Source organism: Microcaecilia unicolor, chromosome 4, assembly GCF_901765095.1.
Source record: "Microcaecilia unicolor chromosome 4, aMicUni1.1, whole genome shotgun sequence".
Classification (NCBI taxonomy): Eukaryota; Metazoa; Chordata; class Amphibia; order Gymnophiona; family Siphonopidae; genus Microcaecilia; species Microcaecilia unicolor.
This window is the reverse complement of record NC_044034.1, coordinates 223490865-223514671: the sequence shown is the minus strand read 5'-3', so window position 1 is coordinate 223514671 and position 23807 is coordinate 223490865. Positions and strand designations below refer to the sequence as shown.

Here is a 23807-nt window from a genome sequence, read left to right as displayed (position 1 = left end):
TGCATTTAGCAGTCTACCCCCCACCCACCACACACCCCGGAAATATACTTCACCATCCTAAATGTGGCAATGGCGTCAGAATAGAACATACCTGAGGGAGCTGCTAGCTCCGAGCCCAGGAAAACAAGAACAACACTGGAATAAAACCGGGCCATGGCTCAAAACGGTGCCCGAGTGCGAGCAATCATTGAGTGAGGAGGCCCGTCCGCCGATGAGCCCTCGAAGGAGGGAGAGGCAAGTGAACCTCACTCCACGAGGGCCCACACGGGGTCTGTTGCGAGTCTGATCCTACCTTGTGCCTGCCCAAGCCCAGAAGCGAAAGACAAAAGACAATCGGGCCCAAGTCGACTCAAGGCCGCCCTCTGTGCAGGGAGAGGCAATCGAACCTCTCCCCACAAGGGCCTGCACAGGGACCACGCGGCGTGCCTACCCCTGTCTCCACCGTTTGCCTTCCAGCGCGACAGAGGCAAACTCCTCAGTGGGGCCCATCCGATCCCGCGAACAGCTGAGCACCCGATCCTACCTCAGGCAGCAAAATAGGCAAGGGAGCTGTGCCTGGGGGCCGCACCATAGCAGGGAAGCATGGCAGCACACAAGCGCTCCCGGGGAGATCACTCAAGCCTCCGAGGAATTGGAAACAAAGCCGGAGGAGCAGCAAAAGCGGGGAGGTGCCGGAGTGCACCAGGGAGAACACCGGGGCCTCTGAGAGCACAGCCCCCGGCCTACAAAATTGACTCCCAGAGCCAAGGATTCTCCCAACCTGGAGCAACACCTCGAGCACCGACCGTGAGTGAACTACCCCAGCCACCATTACAGCTTCCTAACTCGGGAAGATTCTGTACCCGAGGAAATACTTCTAACACCTGACTGTGAGTACATCATCTATATCCCCCCCAAAATAAAAAAAAATTCACATCCAAGCTCTACCAAGCAGCCTACAACACGTGGTCACCTGTGCCCAAACTGATCCACCACCAAAATGAATACCTTCAAATACTCATTATCACTATTCCACCTAACACTAACTACCCCACTTGCAGGAAGCAACATCATCCCCATACTACACCACCCCCAACAACCGACCAGACACACACTACCTCATCAGACCACAAACAATCATACCAAAGGAAGAACACCAACACACAGACAACCCCAACAGAAGGGAAAGAACCCCCACAACAAACCCACAATAACAAAACAACGACAATTAACAAAAATCCATATAACACCAAACATAGCTGACCCATATCAAAAAATTCAAATCGGCTACATCAACGCCAGATCTGTAGTAAACAAAACAAAGACTGGATCACGTTAGACAACCTCGACTTACTCTTCATCAATGAAACCTGGCTCCATGATGAAAAAGATCCCATGATCTTAGATCTTTGCCCCCCCCCCCCCCCCAGGATATAAAATCGCTCACTGGACCAGAAAGGAAAAGAGTGGCGGAGGTATAGCATTAATCTACCAATCCCAGTTTACCATCGAAACCATTGCCGAGTCCATAACACCCCAACTTGAAATTGCCTCACTTAGAATCTGTAGCAAAACCTTCCCCGACCATCTCAACTCCGTCTTGTTTTACAGACCACCATGAAACTGGAATGAGTGCCAGACTACCTTCACTGACTTCATTTCAAACACATGTGCGACCAACTCCAACATACTAATACTAGGAGACATCAACCTTCACCTAGAAGACCCAAACTCCACTAATGCACGAGAATGTAAGGATTTCCTCCATTCATGGGACCTCACATGGCCACAAACGCAACCAACCCATGTCAAAGGGCACACTTTGGACCTCATCTCATAAAAACTACCATCAGACCAATAACAGATATTAAATGGTCAGAAACACCATGGTCTGACCACCACAAACTAAACCTATCACTAAAATGGCGGAAGAAAGGCTCTTACCACACACAACAACCCACAACCTACAGCACCAGGGGCCAAATAGATCCGGAAATATTCTGGCTACAGAGTTACAATGGCGGATGGACTGCACAAACAGATTCTGCACATTACCTCACAGAATGGGATGAAACATGCAGAAACACACTAGACAAAATAGCACCCTTATGAACAAGAACCTCACGCAGGCATAACACCATACCATGGTTTAATGATGATCTGAAAAAATAAAAAACACAAACAAGGAAACTCGAGCGAGCATGGAAAAAAATAAAAGATGAATACACACTCAATGCATGGAAACAGATACACAGAAAATACAAATACGCTATAAGACAAACCAAAAGGACATACTACAAAACTAAAATAGGACCGGACTACAAAGATATGAAGAAACTATACCAAATTGTGAACAAACTACTAGACACCACAGCGGTCACTGCAACCAACACAAACATCCCATCTGCTGAGAAACTCGCTAATTACTTCAATGAAAAAATTACCAACCTATAAAAAATGCTACCTCAGAACAATACTAATACCAAAAACGTAATAATCTGGAACCAAACCCTGGAGAATACCCAGCCGACTGAACCTGGTCAAACTTGACGCTCCTCACCATTGAAACAGTAACCCAGGCAATCAAAAGGTTCTCCAGCACCCATTGCAAACTGGATACCTGCCCCATCTACCTACTAAAATCCGTCCCTGACCGCTTCACAACAGACCTCACATCCCAACTAAACTACATGCTCCAACAAGGTCTTTTCCCTGAGGAACACAGCAACATCCTACTCACCCCAATCCCAAAAGATACCAAGAAAAAAGCAACCGAAATTACCAACTACTGTCCAGTTGCATCTATACCACTAGCAATTAAATTGATGGAGATCATGGTGACCAAACAGATTACTGACTACTTGGACAAGTTCTCAATACTCCACGAATCACAATTGGGTTTCCGCCCCCTCCATAGCACCGAATCTGTGCTAGTCACTCTCCTGGCCAAATTCAAGCAGGAAATAGCCATAGGTAAAAGTATACTTCTCCTACAATTTGACATTCCGAGCACATTCGATATGGTAAACCACAAAATACTACTGAGACTCCTAGACTATTTCAGAATCGGAGGAAACATACTAAACTGGATCAAAGGTTTCCTAACCACCAGAACATACCAAGTAAAATCAAAATCAAACATATCACCACCTTGGAAAGCAGACTGCGGAGTACCTCAAGGATCACCACTATCACCAATACTCTTCAACATAATGATGATCCCACTAGCCAAGGCATTATCAAAGCAAGGCCTCAAACCGTTCATCTACCCAGATGATGTCACAATTTACATTCCCTTTAGACATGATCTAACAGAAATCAACCATGAAATTAAACTTGGCTTGAATACCATGGATTCATGGGCACACTCCTTTCAATTGAAACTGAATACTGAAAAAAACACATTGCCTCATCCTCTCATCTCAACACAATACATACAAACCAACAACCTTAATCACCCCAGAACACACCCTCCCTATTTCAAACAGCCTGAAAATACTCGGCGTGACAATTGACCACAACCTCACTCTCGAGAGCCAAGTGAACTCCACAACAAAGAAAATGTCCCACTCAATGTGGAAACGTAAACGCTTAAAACCTTTCTTATATTTCATAACCTAATACAATCAATGGTGCTAAGTCATGCAGACTATTGCAATGAAATTTACACTGGATGCAAAGAACAACTCACAAAGAAACTCCAGACTGCTCAGAATACAGCAGCCAGACTAATATTTGGCAAATCGCGATTCAACAGTGCCAAGCCCCTCCGAGAAAAACTGCATTGGCTGCCAATCAAAGAATGTATTACTTTCAAAATCTGCACCCTGGTCCACAAAATTATCTATGGCCAAGTCCCAAGATGTATGACAGAACTTATAGACCTACCACTCAGAAACATATCCAGATCATCTTGAACATACCTAAACCTCCACTACCCAAACTGCAAAAGAGTTAAATACAAAACAACATATGCGTCCAGCTTCTCCTATATAAGCACACAATTATGGAACGCACTGCCAAAAGTTGTGAAGACAACCTACGACCACCTAAAGTTCAGGAAATCATTAAAAACCTACCTGTTCAAAAAGGCATACCCTGCCGACCCAACATAAATGCCTGCACTCTGCAACACAACATAACCAAAGCTTGTAATGGACACTACATAATCTTTCCTCTCCTTGATTCACATTGTAACTGAAACATATGTTCCTTACTCAACCATAATACCACCTGTATTTGTTTCTTTACCGGACTGGCGAATGCCTCTACAGTACTATGTAAGCCACATTGAGCCTGCAAATAGGTGGGAAAATGTGGGATACAAATGTAACAAATAAATAAATAAATAAATAAATAAGATTCATCTCTGTACCCTGGAGGAGGTAAGCTAGTGGTTGGAGCACATGGTTTATCTGTCCAGGGTGGCTGGTTCAAATCCCAACACTAGCAACACTGACCCAGAGCTAGTCACTTGAATTTTAATCAAAGAAAAAGTAAATCAGGCTGGGGACTTTTGTTTTTCTGAGTGACATTTCTTAGTGATAGGAAACACAAATTCAGTTCAAAATAGGAATACAAAGACTTGGTAAATGTGTTAAAACTGCTTTGTTTGTTTTCTCTTACTACTCTTCCTGTCTACATTCTGTGAACTATTGCATACCATTTACTATTGCATTGTAATTCACTTCAATATAACAGGCAAAATACAGTCTCAAACTATTTGTAAGTGATTTGCTCTTAGAACACAATTGCCTACTGAGTTAAAACCATAACATTGCATTTATTATTCACACTCATTCCCAGGATTTGTCTCTGGTTCACCTTTTCTTGATTTTCTCATTGTTGGGATGTTTCAATATGAGAAAATCTGCTTTCATATTGCAGCCTTTCTGCTTGACTTATGTCTTACAAGGCAGTTCAGTTAATGTGTCTATATTCTACTGCACTGTTCATTTCTTTATAATGTTTGTGATAATGAAGAAAAGAATTTGAACCCCCAAACAGGAACATAGCCTTCAGCAGTAGAGTGCATAGATATGTCTTCCACATGACAACTATGACAAACCCATTGCTAATCTTGCAGGTGACATATGTATGTGACAGGACATCATGACAGTACTTGTAATCCATCTCTCCCTTCCACTCTCCACAGTGCTTATGAAACCTCTGTAGTAGTCCTCGGATCTTCATATAAGATAGAGCAGCCATAGGCATTGAGATGAAAAGACAGTACACTTATATACACTTCAAATTTTATAAATCTTTAAAACTTTTTATAAATCTTTTTCTATGTACATGATATAAAATAAAATTGTATATAATAGAAAATAAAATTGGTTAAAGATAAGCAAAATAACATATTTACAAAAAGGTATACATAAAAACAAACAGGAGGGAGGGGAAAATGAATGACAACTTTAAAAGGGGCAAATATATACAATACAAATAAAAAGGGTGAGGGAAGGGGAAAAGGTCAGGGGAGAGGGGAAGAAGGGAGGGGGGAGACCCCTAGATCAGCAAGACCTGCTTCAGGAGGTGGAGCAGACTAAGGTCCTGGGAGGTGGAGAGTCCAGGGATGGCAGGATACCCTAGAGCAGATAGAATTAGTGCTTGGGTGGCCACAGTCTGGTCTAGGGCATCCTCCACCCTGGCCTAACCAGCCTCCAGGGCCCTTAGTTGCCAGTCAATGGCATCCCACACGTACTCAAGGAGATTAGATAACAGGAGACAGGACGATATCAAAAAGTTGAAGCCAATTATGTTAGTCTCCCTATCCATCTCCTCCACACAGCCGTCATCACCGTTTACCCAAACAAAGCAAGCAAATCTATGAGCTGCTCTATCCACATTGTCATTCTTTATTGTTGGTGGCATTTTTATTTGATCTCACTTATATTTTTAAACATGCTGGCTTGTGCAGCATATGGATGTACACAGAGGAAGTATTGCTTTCATCAGTTAGAGTAGTAATCAGTTCTAAATTTTAAATCATTGTGTCATTTGGAGGGGCTAGTTATAGGGGTCCCTGTATTTGTGTAGAGATGTTTTCACCTCATAAAGAGCCACTAATACAGAACTAACTGAGGAGCTGAGGAAAACTCTGTGCAGGATGGACCCATGTATATACCCAGATCTTAATACTAAGTTCTGAACTGTGGGACAGCAGGTCTACCCCAGTACTCTCAGGTGACATCACCAACTTGTGTATCTTCTCACGTTGGAGGTAAGCAGCATTGCTTGTTGTAAATGTTTATTTTTTTTATAAATGCTTGCTTCTGCTGCATAATTAGGGACATACTTGTGTATTTCCTGTGGCCATATACATATTATATTCAGCAGGTATTTTGTAAAATAGGCTGGAAATTATGAATGGCTCAACTTGATTGCTCCATTTTCAGTCTGATGCCTTATGTAAAATGAAGCTGTGAATGTCCAATTAATGTCATCTTTGCAGAAGATGCAACAGTGTTGATTAATCTTTTTTAGGGCTGAGGGTAGAGTTGAGGTTAACAATGGATGGTTTGGATTTTCTAGACACAAAAAGGCAGTGTAGACGACAAATTCAAAGTTTGCAGTAAGAACTCCTGGAGGACTTTCTCCTGATTTTGTCTGTATTTGTTTTATCATTTGTAGGATTGCAGAATTTATTTTCAATATTGTACTTTTTCTAAACACATTTGCTCTTCCCCCCCCCCCCCCATCTTTTTTACAAAATCACAGGGTAATGCCAACATAGCCCATTCACTTTGAATGGGCTGTGTTGACATTATCACACTGGCAGCCGCTAGCATGGCTTTGAAAATAGGGGGGGAGGGGTTAATTTGATAAATTAGTATGAGGAGTGTTGATTCATCTATTTCTTGTATAATGGACATATACTGACTTTTATAACATATATCTTTTAGGTATTGAGTTTATAATTGTTTATTTACATAATGATGATATATCAACCGGTTCACCTTGAAGTATTCTTTATATAAATTTTATATTTAAGATGATGTTTCTTCTTTTTTCATAAGCTCTAGATTGAGTGATGCATTGTCAAAACAATTTAGTTTTTATTAATATCTTGTGATATATTTGTGATATGGTATGTCCTCACTTTTAATTGAATTTTATTTTCTTTCAACAATTTTAAAATAGGTATTACTTCTCTCCTCTGTTTTTATTATATATTTTTTGAATGTCATATAGATATTATTTCTCATATATTTTTCTCATATGTGTTTATATTTATATTGTTGAGTCTAGTGAAGATTTTAATAAAGGGTTTTGAAGCACCTTCCTTATTTATGAATTTGTCATATCCACTGTCTTTTTTTGCCTTGTACCCTATGTGGAGGATTGTTCTATTTTATTCTCTCTGTGGATATTCTAGAAAAATGTATGATTTGAATTTATAAAACCTGAAATGGCAAGCATATATTTGGATAATGTTGATTTCCCACTGTCTCCAATTATAAGAATTTTGGGGAGTATATTTAGACTGTTCTACATCACTAGAACCACAGATTAATTCTGTCATCAAAAATTGTTTCTTGTTGATGAAAAAACATTGTTTTATTAGGAAATTCTATGAACTTGCCCAATTTGAATGACTGATTCATTCACTAATACTCTCATCATTGGATTACTGTAATGTGATCTATTTAGGCTATGCAAAAAGATTGTTTAGAAGGCTTCAGACGGTACAGAACACGGCAGTTAGATTGATATTTGGGTTATTCAAAACTGAGAGTGTCTCCTCTTATTATATTAGAATCCATTGGTTACCCATGGAGGCTAGAGTACATCTTAAACTAGCATGTTTTCTTTTTAAAATACTGCAGGGTCAGGTTCGTTGTTATCTCCTTACTCATGCTTGTTTTACATCCCCACAAAGAATTAGGAGACATGATACAGTTTTTTTAAACCTCTGCATCAGTTAAAGGGAAGAAAAGATCATCTATGTTTGATAAGTCCTTGGCTATTCAAGCAGCATCACTCTGGAGGAAGTATGTTATTCTCAATCGTACCTCTATTTTAGAAACAATTTGAAAACTTTTGTATTTAGAAAATTTGTGACCTGATCCTGGTCCTTCTTGAATTGTTCTGGTTTTCTTGAAATTGTAACCCACTTAGAACTTGAAGGTGTTAGTGGGATATAAGCCAGAATGAAGTGCAAGAGTGTAATGTAATGGATAGCATTGTGCCTGGAGATATGAAGTAACTATTCACCTTTCTGTTTTCAGGTACCTTCACCTGTGAGCTTCAGAGCTCACACTACAGAATCACCCAGCGAATATTTATACACAGAGCTCACTTTCACTTGATGGCCTTCACAGTATCCATAGAGCGCTTGGCAACCACAGCTCAGCCAATCACAGTGCTACTTGAGACAGGATTCACACCCCAGAGTCAAGACCTACACCTGGAGAAGGGACCTGATTTCCAGGGAGCCCAGTGAGTGTCTTTTTTTGGGAGATGTTTATGGAGATAAGGGAAGGCAGATAGTAAGTAAGTATCATCATGAAGAGAGGAGGGCAGTCAAGCAGTAGCTGTCATTGTGTGGGGTGCAGAAGAATAGGCAATCTGTGTCATCAGAAGGGTTTCACCAGGATCATGGAGGGCAGGTAGGGAGTTCATAATTAGAGATGTCCCAGGGAGGGTGGTAATGTTGTCATAGGGATTTTCTGAGAAGTGAAAATGAGTAAACATGGAATGTCATAAGATGGTTTGTGGGATGAGGGATAAGGGTGATAGATGTCTTCATGGGAGGCATTTAGAGATTGCAGAAGGGTGGACTATCAGTGTGAAAAGAAGAGGCCAGTGATACAAAAATTAATACAGAAGGATAATGGTGGGGGATGCAAAATGTAAGGGTTCAAAGAGGAAGTTGCCAATGGAGGTTTAAGTGTACAGAAGGATTCCAGGTGGATGATGGGTTGATGATAAATGGATAGGGCAGGGTGAATGAAGGGGAAGGCAAAAGAAGACGGAGAACTGGGCAGAGAATTGTGTGTTATGGATTATATGTTATTTTTTATGCTCTTACCCACCGAGAAGAGTTTTATCATGAATTATCAGGATATATGTATTTCAAATAAATAAAGCATGCTTGTCATATCACCTACTTTTTGACCCATGAGAAGTCATTGGTGGTTGTTCTCTAGAAATGAGAGTGGGCAGAGGGTCTTTAGGAGGGTCTCTGGTGGGCAAAGGAGACAGCACAGTGAATTGGTCGTCAGGATACTGAAGGAAGATGGGCAGGGAATTTTGTGATGAGTTCAAGTAGGATGGGCAGTGTTATAATGGGTTACCCTAGGAAGCTAAAAGTGGTTAAGCTGTAGGTGACACGGGGATGAAAATAATCCCATCCCCATGCTGTCTTCCCTGTCCCCACCCTATCCCCACTAATTAAGACATAGAAATAAGTCACACATAGCTTGAAGAAAAATCTATTTAATCATCAAGAAAATTGCTGATTATATAGCTCACCAGTTTCTAAAGTCCATGTAAAAATGAGTCTATTAATTATTTCAGGCTTCAGCTGTGTTCTTGGATCATTTATGGTAAGTCCATCAAGTAAAAATGGCCTTTCAGATGAGATACTGGGTGTTGGAACAGCTAAATGATACTTTGCAAGCTGACTTAGTTTAGGCCAATCATTTCCTTGCTCTTTTAAAATAACACATTCTCACAAGTTTCTGTGTTTGTTAAGTAGCTGTTCCAAATCATTGCATTGACGTGGAGGTATGACCACTTTAATGCTCCCCATCCCCACAGTAAAACCATGCAGATCTTTTCTGTTCCCATGATGATACCATACAGATTGTCCCAATCACCACAGTAATACCGTGCAGATCGTCATCCTCGCAAGAATTACTATAGTAACATAAGTATTGCCATACTGGGACAGACCGAAAGTTCATCAAGACCAGTATCCTGTTTCCAACAGTGGCCAATCCAGGTTACAAATACCTGGCAAGATTCCAAAACAGTACAATACATTTTATGCTGCTTATCCTAGAAATAATCAGTGGTTTTTCCCCAAGTCCATTTCAATAATGGCTTATGGACTTTTCTTTTAGGAAGCTAGCCAAACCTCTAACTGCTTTTACTACATTCTCTGGCTACAAATTCCAGAGTTTAATTACATGTTGAGTGAAGAAATAGATAACGTGTTTATTTACATAGCAGCAGGAACAATAATATAAAGGCAAGAATAATGACAAAGATGGTCTTATGAAAACGTTAGTTCATAACAAACGCACAGTAAACCCTAAGGTAGGCTGCTAGTATGGCCTCTTATCTTAACCCTTTAGCAACAGCATGGCAGTTAAACAACCTGAATGTAGATAGGGCATCAGTTGATCAGTAGTAGGCAGAAGTTCCTCAGATGAATCATCAAAACAGTGCAGGGTAAGTGACTGGCACAGAATCTGAATTGGACCAATCAGGTTAGATAAAGTAACCACCAGCAGCAGCAGCAGCATCTCTTTATCCAGTTTCTGGTGAAAGCTAAGATCCTTGATGTTGGCAGGTTCCAAATTGTCTATTACAACAATCTTGTTTGTTCAGATGTTATGATTTGAGGAGCCACAACATTGTCCTTTCTGTGTAACTCCAGATGGTCAGATTGACCAAGCAATTGTTGTTTCTATAAACAATTCGCAGATGTTGTCCCAGCTGGCGTCTGTATAGTTGGCAGGGGGAATTCCTGCACTCCAGTTATGTATTTGATTCCTTATTCTCACAGCCTTCTGTCATTAATTCGTACATCCAGAAAACTGGTTGGACACTTTAAACGTTCTTCCAGTGCCACATCTCGTTTACATGCCATTTAGTTTGAATTGGGTCTGCCTCAGTATTAGCTACTAGCTGATGTGGTGACTAGATGGAATTCAACATTTTACAAGTTGAAACATTTGCTTGAACAAAAAATGGCTGTACTACGTTACACCTCTGAAGCGGATGATGACAAGGGGCTAAATATGCGCAGTGGTCGTTTATGAGCAGTGTGATGTCTCTGTTGAAGCTTCGAATAACTAACTCACGAAGCAAGCAAGTCGCAATCTACACTTTCTGTAGTTTTGCCAGCTGTAAGGTCTTTGCTCCTATACCTAAATAAATTGTCTGATGATGGAATAAAGAAAATACTGTCAGATACAGTGAAATCTGTGACTGATCACTTTTCATGTCTTTTTGAAGATGACTTTCTTGTTGTTGCTACTTGCATTGACCCAAGATTTAAATTACAGACAGTAACTGATGACCTAAAACGAACTGAGGCAAAATTGAAATGTTCTCATCTGTTCACGAACATTCTTCCAAATCACCACATGTGTCAGATAAGCAGGACAACCAGGATTTGCCTGAAGACAAAGTTGTTGAACCTCCTAGTAAAAACACAAAAGTTTCTTCTGGCGATTTTGACTTCTGGGCAGCAGCATGGAACTGTTCTAATTCTCAAGTGTGCTATGATGGCACAAGTTCAACCGTTTTTGAGATTGAAACTGAAATTAACAAATTCATTGCAGAACCCTGCTTATCAAGAACTGAAGATCCAATTCTGTGGTGTAAATAACATGAACACATTTATCCAAACTTCAGCATGTGTGCTAAAGCATTTTTGGAGTCAGATCCAGTACGGAAGATAAAACTATGAGGCAGATCTTGTAAAAAAGCAATGTCTTTATTAGTAGATTAATAGCTCTCAGATATTCAAAATAAAATGCCCGACATGGCGTGTTTCGCTAGTATAAAATGGCTGTGTCAGAGGCAGTAGGTCACCAGTTGATATAAAACTTCAAAATAAAACAGACTGGTATGGCTGTAAAAACATAGAAAGCTAGATTCTGGGAACAGTGTCTAAAAAAAACAAAACGCGGTGGTTGCAGTGAAAACATGTCGAGCATTTTATGTTGAATACCTGGGAGCTTTTAATCTACTAATAAAGACATTGTTTTTTTACAAGGTCTGCCTCATTTTCTTATCTAAAATTTTTTTTGGCCATTCCTCCAACTGGTTTACAGAGTGAAAAGCTCTTCAGTAATGCTGGGACCACTTTTTCTGAAAGATGAACTTGTTTGATCCATGAGAATTTGTAACATTTAGGTTTTTTTTTTAATGAAACGTGCTAAATTTTTAATAGCTTCCTAAATCTGACCTGCATTTACTTTTACTTTTATGTGGATATTTAATTTATTATTTGTTTTGGTGTTGCCTTCAGATATCAAAATTCTGCTAAATCCTACTGAAATAAACACTTGATCTCTCATTTCATGTTGCTTTGTAAATTATTTGTGAGGGGGGATTCAAGATGGCGCCCAAGCAGGACGTGTAGCAAAGACGCTCCCAAAAAGAAAATTTTTCTTCGACGATTTTCCTAGTTAAACATGCCAAAAAGGAAAGGGAAGCTAAGGGGACCACCCCTCCCGAAGCAAATCCCTACCTTGCCTGGGCAGCAGTCATTGACTACATTTCTGGTATCGACTCCGACCTCGGACGTATCCGCTAGCGGAGCAGGGAAGAGCTCCGCTCAGGAGAGCGAATTTTCGCTTAGTCCGTTAGGACCTGTGACCCCGACGCTTTCGCACGCACCTGGAGGAACTGTACCGAATCCCGAGACTAGTGGGGCTTCGAAGGAGTGGCCTTCCCCAGAAGCGATAGCGGAGGCCAGAGAGATCTTGTGGCTAGCTGAGGGAGTCCAGCGAACGCCAGAAATGCCAACAGGGGAGGCTACTGGGGTATTGCCTGAAACAACTACGCCAGAAGAAGTTTCTGCTTGCGTATTGGCGATACAACCCTTAGTCAAGCCCCAAGAGGTGTCGCTGGAATCGATTTGGACAGCATTGGAATCGCTTCACAAGGTCTGTACCTCTTTCATAACGTTATCCTTGAACAATTCTTCTCAGATAAAATCTCTTAAAAGACAAATGGAGGGAGTAATAATAAAGCAAACTGACCTAGAGACGCAAATTGGGAAAATATCTCAACAACAAGTTCATATTGTAGGAGATTGTGCCTCTATACAAAGAAAAATAGAGAATATGGAAAATTTATCAAGAAATCTAAACCTACGATTCCTAAACTTTCCAAAATCTCAATTTGTGGCCCCGAAGGATATGTTTGCTAAGTTTCTTAAAGAAATATACAATTATTCAGATCAAACACTCCCTCCTCTTCAAAAGATTTACTATTTGGAAAAGAAACCTCCTTTACCTCAAGTTACTTCTAAACAGGACATTCCTCCTGAAACGCTGGATTTGACAAACTTTTTGGAGCAGTCTGTGGATAATACAGAAACCAGAGCGACATTGATTGTATCTTTTGTCTTCTTACAAGATAAAGAATCTTTACTGAGACTTTATTTTAAAAAAATTTATCCTGAGTATAAAGGAAGCAAAGTCTCTGTGTTCCCAGACATTGCTCGTTGGACTCAGCAAAGGCGGAAAAAGTTCCTAGATATGAGGCAAGAGTCTTTAAATGTTGGAGCAGTTTTCCAATTACGATTTCCATGCAAGTGTATTTTGATATTCAAGGATAAAAAATATATATTCTTTGAACCTGAACAATTAAGGTCATTCCTTGATATGAAGAAAAACCAATGCTAATTCCATCTCTGGTTTATGGTTCTGTAAATTAAGGAGTACCACTGCTTGTTTTTCCTTAAACTTTAAGTTAATAGCACCAAACTTCCTTTGGTTTAATCAATCTTGAATCCCACTCCTTCTCTTTATGGTGGACTGTTGTAACCAGATTGTAGAGATGTTTTCTATATATATTATATTCTTTAGTGTATTTGTGTTTATATCTGGTGTATCTTTTCAAAGATGTATTCTTTGTATTATCACTAAAACAATAAATAAACAAATTAAAAAAAAAAAAAAAAAATTATTTGTTCCCATTCTCAATTCCCATATTCATATTTTCAATTTATATTCGGCCAAATAATGTTTTTCATTATTCATATTCGGTCAAATAGTAAAATATGCTATTTGGTACAGCTGTAATTTTAATCTTATCCTTTTCTTAATACCCCCTACATCTCCATGAAGGGATAAAAAGATTTTATTTTATAGTTTATGTAATTGATTTTCACTGTTGACAAAAATTCTGATACTAAGAATGATTACTTCAGATACATCTATGGAAGGACACTGACGCCAGAGGTGAAAGGTGGTCCCCAGCCAGTGGTACATATGATCTGGGTTCCGCCTCCACCATCCCTCACCCTAACATATGAGGAGCAGGCAAGGACATGGGAATTTCTGACTGCAGTGGCGGAGTCAGAGGAGGATGTAAAGAAGTGTTTCACTGAAGGACTGAATCTCATCAGTTCAGGACAGCTCATTCTGTCCCATGAGCAAGCATGGGCAAAACTCTGGGAAAGGTGCAACATAGATCTGCATGGGCCCATGTCCTTAAGGAAGGCTCTGCATGGATGTTTGTATTATATACTGGGCTCTCTTCCTCCCCTGAGGTCTTCTCACATTTTTCATGGGATCAGCCCTGGAGGTCTCTCCAATGGTCGTAAAGCAGAAGATTACTGGGGCCATGTGTTCTGGGATCAGGTAAGGTACAATATTTTGTTCCTTTCTCTCTCATTCTATTTGGTGGTGTTTAGGAACCGCTAGTCCTAATTGGGCTATCTTTGTCGATGAAGGGGTTCAGTTTCCACCTCTTTAACATTGCTTTTGACTCGTAACCACTTGTAACCACTCGCCTCCACCTACCCTCCTCTCTTCCTTCCCGTTCACATTAATTGATTTGATTTGCTTACTTTATTTATTTTTTGTCTATTAGATTGTAAGCTCTTTGAGCAGGGACTGTCTTTCTTCTATGTTTGTGCAGCGCTGCGTATGCCTTGTAGCGCTATAGAAATGCTAGATAGTAGTAGTAGTAGTAGTAGTAGTAGTAATAGTAATGTTTCTTCTTTTCGATGTACCTGCTGATTTCTGCATATGCTTCTTCTGAACATAGGGAAGGATTATTTTCTTTGCTGGGAGGAGTTTATCAGCTGTATATGGTTTTGTGTAGTGATGCAAATAGCAGCAACAACTATCAAATATCTGATGGCAAGAGTACACAGGGTGAATGAAATGTTCTCTCACTCTCATGGACATTGTCCATCTTGAAAAACAGATGAGGCATATGTGCAAAAAATGGATTCTTAACAAAAAACACCAAGAGCCTTCAAGACTGAAACATGTTCTTTAATTGATAGAAGTAGAAATAATGTACATCAGTGACCCGACATGAGCCATATTTCAGCATACAGTGCATACATTAGGGGTCTTCAAAAATAAGGGAAGGCTAGCCCACCACCAGGGCTCCAAATAGTGACAGTTGACCTTTAAAGCAGTCAATACTCTGGCGTTCTGGTGTCTTTTTGTTTCACAGACACCGGAACGCCGTTCCTTATTTTTGAAGACACCTGATGGCCCGTGTCAGGTTACTGATGTACATTATTTCTACTTCTGTCAATTAAAGGATATGTTCCAGTCTTAAAGGCGCTTGGTGCTTTTTGTTTTGGATTGTTTGCTTTGTACTTCATATCCCTCTCTGTTTGGCTTTATAAATTGATTCTTAGGCATAATGCAGGTAGAATGGACTGAATCTATATGAAATAGCCAGTATTACAGCTTGTAGTCTATGGGCTCATTTTAACTTCAAACAATTGGTTCCTGTAGATTGTAAGGGCCGATTACAGGTTAGGCCTAATAAAAATTCTTCCACATCACCTAACCAAAAGAACACTAAAGCTTATTCAGCCAATAGACCTGCACAGGTAAAGAATTTTCTTCCTCTTTCAGGCCATAGAAATTAAACCTGTCCTAATACAGAAAAAGGGTGGAGATCTTACTCCAAGTACTGCCTGATTCTCAAAAAACATGGGAAGAATTAATCCTATGTTAGACCTAGGGAAGGAATGGCTCTGGCTATCTCACCCTGTTTAGGGCCTGTCATTGAAACCATCACACTTGTGGTGGCCCATAAGCCATTCATGTCTTTCTGAAGTTCAAGATGGATACCATGGGCTCCATAATTCCCCTTTTGTGCAAAGAAGGCTGGCTATATTCTGTGCCTTTGCATAGACGTACCCTGTGACTGGGTTGTATGTCAGATTTTTAGTAGGAAACAGCACCTTCAGTAATATGTTATACTTTTTCATCTAGACACAGCAACTTTGGTATATGAAAAATGTCTTGCTGTCGCTGTAACATTTCCTTTTTAAAAATGTATTGTTTATTCAGAACAAAAGAACATTTGTTCATTAACATAGCATATATGTTTGCCAACCTGTAACTACTATGAACATTACAAAATCTCTAGAAATAACTCTCTAATCATGTTTCTCCCTGTATATAAACATCCCCACACCAACCCTCCCCCCTACCCCCCTTCTTCTGCACAAATGATTTGTTGAAAGGCCCTCATATTTTAATTGGATGATGATGATGAGCTGTAATTTGCACATCACACTCAAATCCTACATCTGCTGAACCAGATCTTTCCTCATCCTCACCTGTGGTTTGTGCCAGTAACGTGCTACATAGATGATTTAACCAGGCAGGACACTTTGAACATCGGGCTGAGAGTGTTTGTTTTACTTGCAACCCTCAGAGTGTCTGGGTTTGTTGAGGCTCCATGCCTGGTTGCCACCCATGCTGCCATAGCAAGAAAGTGCTAAGAATGAACGGAAATGAACTTCAAATGTTTATTTTGTTTTCTTTTAAACATTTCACATTGAGTCCTGTTACACAGCTCATCGTTTCCTGTAAATCGGTATCACTACCAAGCTAAGCTTTGAAGTGTATGGATACAACAACATAGTAACATAGTAAATGACGGCAGATAAAAACCTGTATGGTCCATCTAATCTGCCCAACAAGATAAACTCATTTTACATGGTATGTGATACTTTATATGTATACCTGAGTTTGATTTGTCCTTGCCATTCTCAGAGCACTCTTCTTGCACTAAAAATACTGAAGCTAATGTCGAAGCCCCTTAAAATTTACACTCAAGCCCATTCATATCTATTCAGTCACGATCAGGGTGTAGACCATAGAAGTCTGCCCAGCACTGGTTTTGCTTCCCATAGGAGAACACTTTGATGAGAGAAGGGGCCATGTTTTTATGTTTGATCAAAGGAGTTACCACTAAATCGTTATAATGGAAGATGTGGAAGAAAGTTTTTTATTGCAGGAAGAAGGAATGGCAGTGTATATCTACAGGTCCTCGTGTCAAGAGAAAAGCTATCACCTGTATAGTTGTAAAGGTTTTATTCTAGCAAAGAGTAATATAATTTTCCTTTCTTGTTAGTATGTGCTCTCTTGCAAGTGACTGACATTATTTCTGTCTCCAGGACACATGGATATACCCCAATGTCCTTCTGCTCTACCCTGAATTAGCCCGAGCTGTTCTAGGCTATCGGGTCCAGATGCTGAATGGAGCATTACGGAACGCAGAGGAACAAGGATACCAGGTCTCTGAGATGCCTTTTATATTAATGTCTTTGTTTATTGCCATAAAGTTTGACTCTCTAGTCTTGTTGATTAGATTTCTGCTATTGGCATACAGAGAATTAAAATTATGATTGTGAGAGTAATTTTGGATTCCATGTTATCACTTGAGCCTCAGGTTAACTATTTAGTGAGGAAAACTTTTTTTTTCTTTTTTTAACTCAAGCAGTTGAGGCTGGTTTGGTCATATTTCCCTATGAGGAAAGGCTAAAGCAGCTAGGACTTTTCAGCTTGGAGAAGAGACGACTGAGGGGAGGTATGATAGAGGTTTATAAAATATTGAGTGGAGTGGAACAGGTAGATGTTTACTCTTTTCAAAAATATTAGGACTAGGGGGCAGGCGATGAAGCTGCAAAGTAGTACATTTAAAACAAATCGGAGGGACAGCAACCATTGGGGGATTAAGGAGGGGTCATGCCTTAATCCCTCCAGTGGTCATCTGCTCAATCAGAGCACCTTTTTGTAACTTGGACTTGACTGAAAAAGGTCTAGATAAAAATGTCCTCCTTTTTTGACATGGACATTTCTTCCTGTTCGAATATTGCTGTTGGATGTCATACTTTTGGGCCCTCTCTAGTCACACCCACAACACACACCCTTGCTATCTGAATGAACTGCAGTGTGAAACATCCAAATTCTGACCTCCCAAAATTGGAAAGTGGATGTTTTTAGCAGATGGATGTTTTAAAGGCATTTTGAGGTATCCATCTGCTTGGAAAATAAGCACCCTAGACTCAAGAGCTCTGCCTATCTCTGGGATGATGCATGTGAAAATGCTACCCTTGATGTTCTGGATTTCAGCTTTGTACCTGAAAACTTCAATTTAGCTTACAAAATCTCCCATCCACAGCTTCCTATGTCATTGGTATCCACATGTATCAAGACAGCCAGATCTTCCCCCATACTAAAATCCGATGTAGGTGACACATTGAGTTCCACAACCTTCACCCAGAAAGGCATGTTATCAAGCAATCCTGATACCCATCAATCAACCAGCTATCTATATTATTAATGATTAAATTACCAAGTACACTGGTCATCCTACCATTCCTCCTGAGCACATGACCCTGGAGATGCATCCTTGATGCAAGAAGATACTGCATTATCTGGAGGGCAGCTCCTAGCTCGTGACCATTTCTGCCGCAGTGTGCTCATGCTTTGCTTCCATGTGATCTTTCTGCATGCTTTACTTCTATTTTGTCATGTTGATAGTTTAGACATTTATTTTTCTAAAATGGATGTTCATTCTGTACATAACGAATATGTAAGTATTCATTTCTTCATTTAATTTAGAACAGGCTCTTATGTTGGCAGAACATGCTAGCAGACCTTGAGACAACCTGAGCTTGACATCTCAGTTCCAATCTGAATGTCCTTTCTAAATGCCACTGTTGTTCTTTGGATGGACTAGATGGACCATTGGTCTGACCCAGTATGGCTTCTCTTATGTATTTATTTATGTATTTATTTATTGAGGCATTTGTTATACTGCCATATCATCAAGAACATCATAGCAATTTATAATGTAAAATTTTTAAACTGAACAAAACAAACTAGGATAAAAGGATATAAGACAAATGAGAGTAAGAGGAATGGGTAAGTATAGCTATTACACAACAATAAAAAACATCTCTTAGGGGGGATCCAAGATGGCCATGAGAGCAGTTGTGTGAGGGTGAGCTTTCTCTCTATGGAACAGAATTCACCTGGTCCATGTTTGCTTATGTAGATATGGGTAAGAAGAGGAGAGCAAAGTCCAGTGCTGAGTCCCCAAAGCCTGTGTTGCAATCCCTTCAAGGCCAGTGCACTCTGGATGCATTTGGATGTATTCCCTGGGCAGCACAGATTTGACACCTCAAATAACTTTGGAGAAGAGCATAGAAGGGGGTTTCTCTTCGTTCTGAATACTATATGGTTCCACTGCAACCCAAAACAAGACTTGCTGGAAGTGAAGGTCAGGTGCTGGTGCAGGCTGGACCCTTGGACCCAGCATTTGAAGTGGAAGGGGACTCTTTGGCAATTTCCACCCTTCAAATAGTAGCTGTTGGAAGAATGGGAGTGGAATTGGATACAGCAATAGTTCCAATGGCTCATGCTGTAGAATCCACCAAGGTGGCTCTCAACTCAGTTTGGGAAACCATGAAAGGTCTGGAAACTTTTTCTTTTTGGAATTTTTCTCTTAAAATATCTACTGATTTAAATAAATTAGCAGGATCTCTTCAAGAGCAAGCATCATAGCAAGTACAGCATAACCCTAAATTTGAACAATTTAAGAAGAGTTCTTTTGAGTTACAGTCTGTTTGCACAATCCAAATGGGAGCTAATGCAGGATTAATGAAAGTTGGAGTATTAAGAGAACATGTGTAGAAGAAATAACTTGTGTTTTATTAACCTTCCCAAATCACAACACAAAACCCCACCACTGATACAAAAGATGCAGCCCCCCCCCCCCCCCCGGGACCTACATGTGGTGTATACGGCTCATGTTAGTATTCCTAGCTGGCAGCAGTCCCCCTCTGTTTCTGCTTGGGAATACTTCAAATACATTATTTTTTTCACCCAACAAACACTTTAACATCTACTATAATAAAACTCACCCTCAACGTTCTGAGGACACTGACGTCAGTGAAGCCAAGCTCTGACTTCCTTCAAAAAGGTTCGAAGGTTCGTGGTAGTGAAGCCACCAAAATTGCTCCGGGCCCCGCCCTCGAGGGCAGAGCAATGGCAGAACAACGAAGGGATTGGCAGGGAGGGAGGCGGGGGGGGGGTGGGAAATCGCTCCGGGCCCCGTCCTCAAGGGCGAAGCAATGGCAGAACAACGAAGGGGTTGGCAGGGAGGGAGGCAGGGAGGCGGGGTGTGGGAAATCGCTCCGGGCCCCGCCCTCGCGTCTAATGTCATGATGTTGGGGGCGGAGCAATGCCAGAACAACGAAGGGGTTGGCAGGGAGGGAGGCAGGGAGGCGGGGGGTGGGAAATCGCTCCGGGCCCCGCCCTCGCGTCTAATGTCATGACGTTGGGGGCGGAGCAATGCCAGAACAACGAAGGGGTTGGCCAGGGAGGGAGGGAGGGAGGGGGGTGTTGGCGACGAAAACCTTGCTAGCGCCCGTTTCATTTGCTCTGAAACGGGCTTCTTTTACTAGTTCTATATAAAGAATAAGTTCAACTCACAACATGTTCTTCTCTTGTAAAATCTATATACGCAATTGATTTAACTCACAAACTTTCTTTTGTTAGATTTAAAACCTACACTTTCCCCAGCAACCCAAAACTCAGCAACCCAATACTCAATAACTAGCAGAGGCATCTTCTGCTATCAGTGTACTTCCACAGGATCAAAAGGCTCTTATCTCCCTGTGCAATGGTTCCAATCACACCTCTGTTCAGAGTCACAAAGAGACAGAAAACTGTATATCCCCGCTTCCCGCTTCATGATTTCTTCTTATGCAATTTGGCAGTGATGTGCAGATGTGGAGGAATGGATGAACAGTTTTAAGGTAATGGCAAAAGCTATTGAATGCTAGAAACCTGTCTTTTTTTCTCACAGGGTGCAAAGTTTCCATGGGAAAGCGCAGCAACTGGGTGTGAAGTTTGTCCTGATAAGATCTATGGAGAAGAAGAAATTCATATCAATGGGGATGTTTTATTAGCATTTCAACAATACTACTATACCACACAGGTATTTTTACTTAGCACAAAACATTCATTCAAGACATTTACCTCTGTAGTAAGTACAATTCCTGGAGATAAAATGTTTACTCTTGGCTATTTTTACTGATCCAGATCCTTTATCCAAAAACCTATAATATCTTGGCAACCGTATTTGATAAGTTTAGTAAATTTGTTATTTTGCAAAATTTGATAAACAATCTTGTCTAACATCCTGTACCTAGTGCTCCCTTAATATACATTGGAGGCTATTTTAGAAGCACCTCCAGTGGCATGTACATATGTAGATTGAATACATATGAATGAGGTGATGTCAGAAAGTTGCTATATATATATATATATATATATATATATATATATATATATATATATATATATATATATATATATATATATATATATATATATATATATATATGGGCAGAGATTTCAAGAGGGTGTGGTGAAGGCATGATTTAGATATACCTTGGGCTGGACAAAAATCTGCATGTATGTTGCTTATTTTACAAAGGAGATATATTGTTATGGGAAAACATTTGTTGGTTGGGAATGGAGAAGTAGCTTAATGGTGAGAGCAGTGGGCTGAGAACAGGAACTGACACTTCTTGTGTTCTTGGGCAAGTCACTGAACTCTTCATCATGTGCAAACTGAGGGCTCCTTTTACTAAGCAGTGGTAAGCCCAATGCAGGCTTACTGCTTGCTATATAGGAAGTACAGCCGGGCTACTGCAGCAGCCCAGCGGTACTTCCCACCCCTAGTGTGCCGTCATTTCCAGTGCTAGCCGGTTACCACCAGGTTAATTCGGGAGCCTTTACCACCACCACCTCAATAGGTGGAGGTAAGGTCTTTTCCTCCCCACCCCGAAATGGCTGCATGCCCATTTCCTGCAGGAAGGTGAGACTTCCCTTTTACCAGCTGCAGTAAAAGGGGACCTTGAGACGCGTGCAAAACACACGTTGACACCAGCACCGGTCCCCTTTTGCCACAGCTTGGTAAACGGGGCCCCTTAGACTGTGAGCCTTTGAAATTCCCTAGGGGTCTGTGCTGGGACAAGTGAAGAGATTAAATTTGCTGATGACAAAAAGAGGGGCATTTTCAAAAGACATTCTGAGAAAAGTGGACATTTCTCTGAGTAAGAGAACATTATTTTGTTCTATGCTTTGGTGATTCAGATAAAAGAGAAATTGTGATTCGGATCAAAGAGAAATTGTAGGTTTATTGATAAAGGCAGTTTGAATTTAAAAAAAGCAAACTTTATAGTATAAAACCCTTTCCCCCATAGTTGATAACTAAACTTTCTGCCAGAAGTAATCAATAGAAATAAAACAAAATAAAACATGGAAAAGAAAATAAGATGATACCTTTTTTATTGGACATAACTTAATATATTTCTTGATTAGCTTTCGAAAGTTGCCCTTCTTCGTCAGATCGGAAATAAGCAAGAGTTGGTAGATGACAGTATATATAAGTGAAACATCAAAGCATTTCAGTGACAGTCTAACAGGATGGGGGTGGATAGGTGAGAGGAGGGTGACAAACAGAGCAATACAACTTTATGGTTTATAATGGGCTAGAAAACCCAGATCTTTGTTAAGTCCTGTCTGGTGGGTGTCAAAATATTCAATCATTCTGACTTCAAAGGTCTTACGTTCCAGTATTGTTTTAAAGTTACCTTAATTGTCACCGTTTAGAGCATTAAAAATGATAGTAGCAGAGCAGGGCTCAAACTTTCTATCTTAAAAGAAAATGTTGTTTTCTGTTCTTTGCCAGAAGGAGAGGAAGCAGTACAACTGACCTGAACTAGTTGTTAATTAAAGTTCTGTGAGGAAGGTAGAATAGCTGCTAAGGTTACTAGAGCAATCTGATTACTGTGTTAACTTTCAAAGGGCCTGTTTGAAGCAGTCCTCTTAGAATCTATATAGAGAGGAAAGGTCCCAGGTAGCTTTCTTTCTGAGAAGTTCTGTGACAGCATTTAATTTTCAAAAGGGCAACTATGATGAGAAAAATGGTTAAAAAAAAAAAGCTAAAATGATTGGCTGCAAAGGTTAGGACTTTAAATTGGGCATGAACGCTGTTTAAAAATACCATCTTGGATGCCCAGACCAGATGTACAGGTATACCACATATTTACAAAGGTGGAAAGAAGAGCAAACGACAGCAAGCATGGTTAAAAGGTGAAGTGAAAAAGGCTATTAGAGCCAAAAGAGCATCCTTCAAAGAATGGAAAAAGGATCCGAATGAAGAAAATAAGAATCAACATAAGTACTGACAAGTTAGATGCAAAGCATTGATAAAGAAGGCTAAAAGAGAATATGAACAGAAACATGCCACAGAGGCAAAAACACATGGAGGGGCATAATTGAACGCGAACGCCCATTTGTAAAAACGTCCATCTCCGAGAACGGGTCCGTGAAGGGGCGGGCCGAATTGTATTTTCGAAAAAGATGGACGTTTATCTTTAGTTTCGAAAATACGGTTTGTGCCGGGCAAATGCATAGGATTTGGGCTTTTTTGAGCTAGGCGTTTTCGTTTTTCAGCGATAATCGAAACCAAAGCGCCCCAGCTCAAAAACGAACAATTCCAAGGCATTTGGTCGTGGGAGGGGCCAGCATTGGTATTGTATTGGTCCCCCTGAGATGCCTCTATGC

At 40.4% G+C, this 23807-nt stretch overlaps 1 protein-coding gene across 1 annotated transcript in view; it reads left to right on the top strand.

Annotated features, from left to right (window-relative positions):
• Window positions 1-23807, top strand: part of PGGHG (protein-glucosylgalactosylhydroxylysine glucosidase) — a 109497-nt gene that overhangs the window by 13588 nt on the left and 72102 nt on the right. The window contains exons 3-6 of the mRNA XM_030199521.1: window positions 8214-8424; window positions 14105-14537; window positions 17336-17455; window positions 21037-21168. Coding sequence (XP_030055381.1) covers window positions 8214-8424; window positions 14105-14537; window positions 17336-17455; window positions 21037-21168 — 896 coding nt within the window. The remainder of the gene's footprint in view (window positions 1-8213; window positions 8425-14104; window positions 14538-17335; window positions 17456-21036; window positions 21169-23807) is intronic.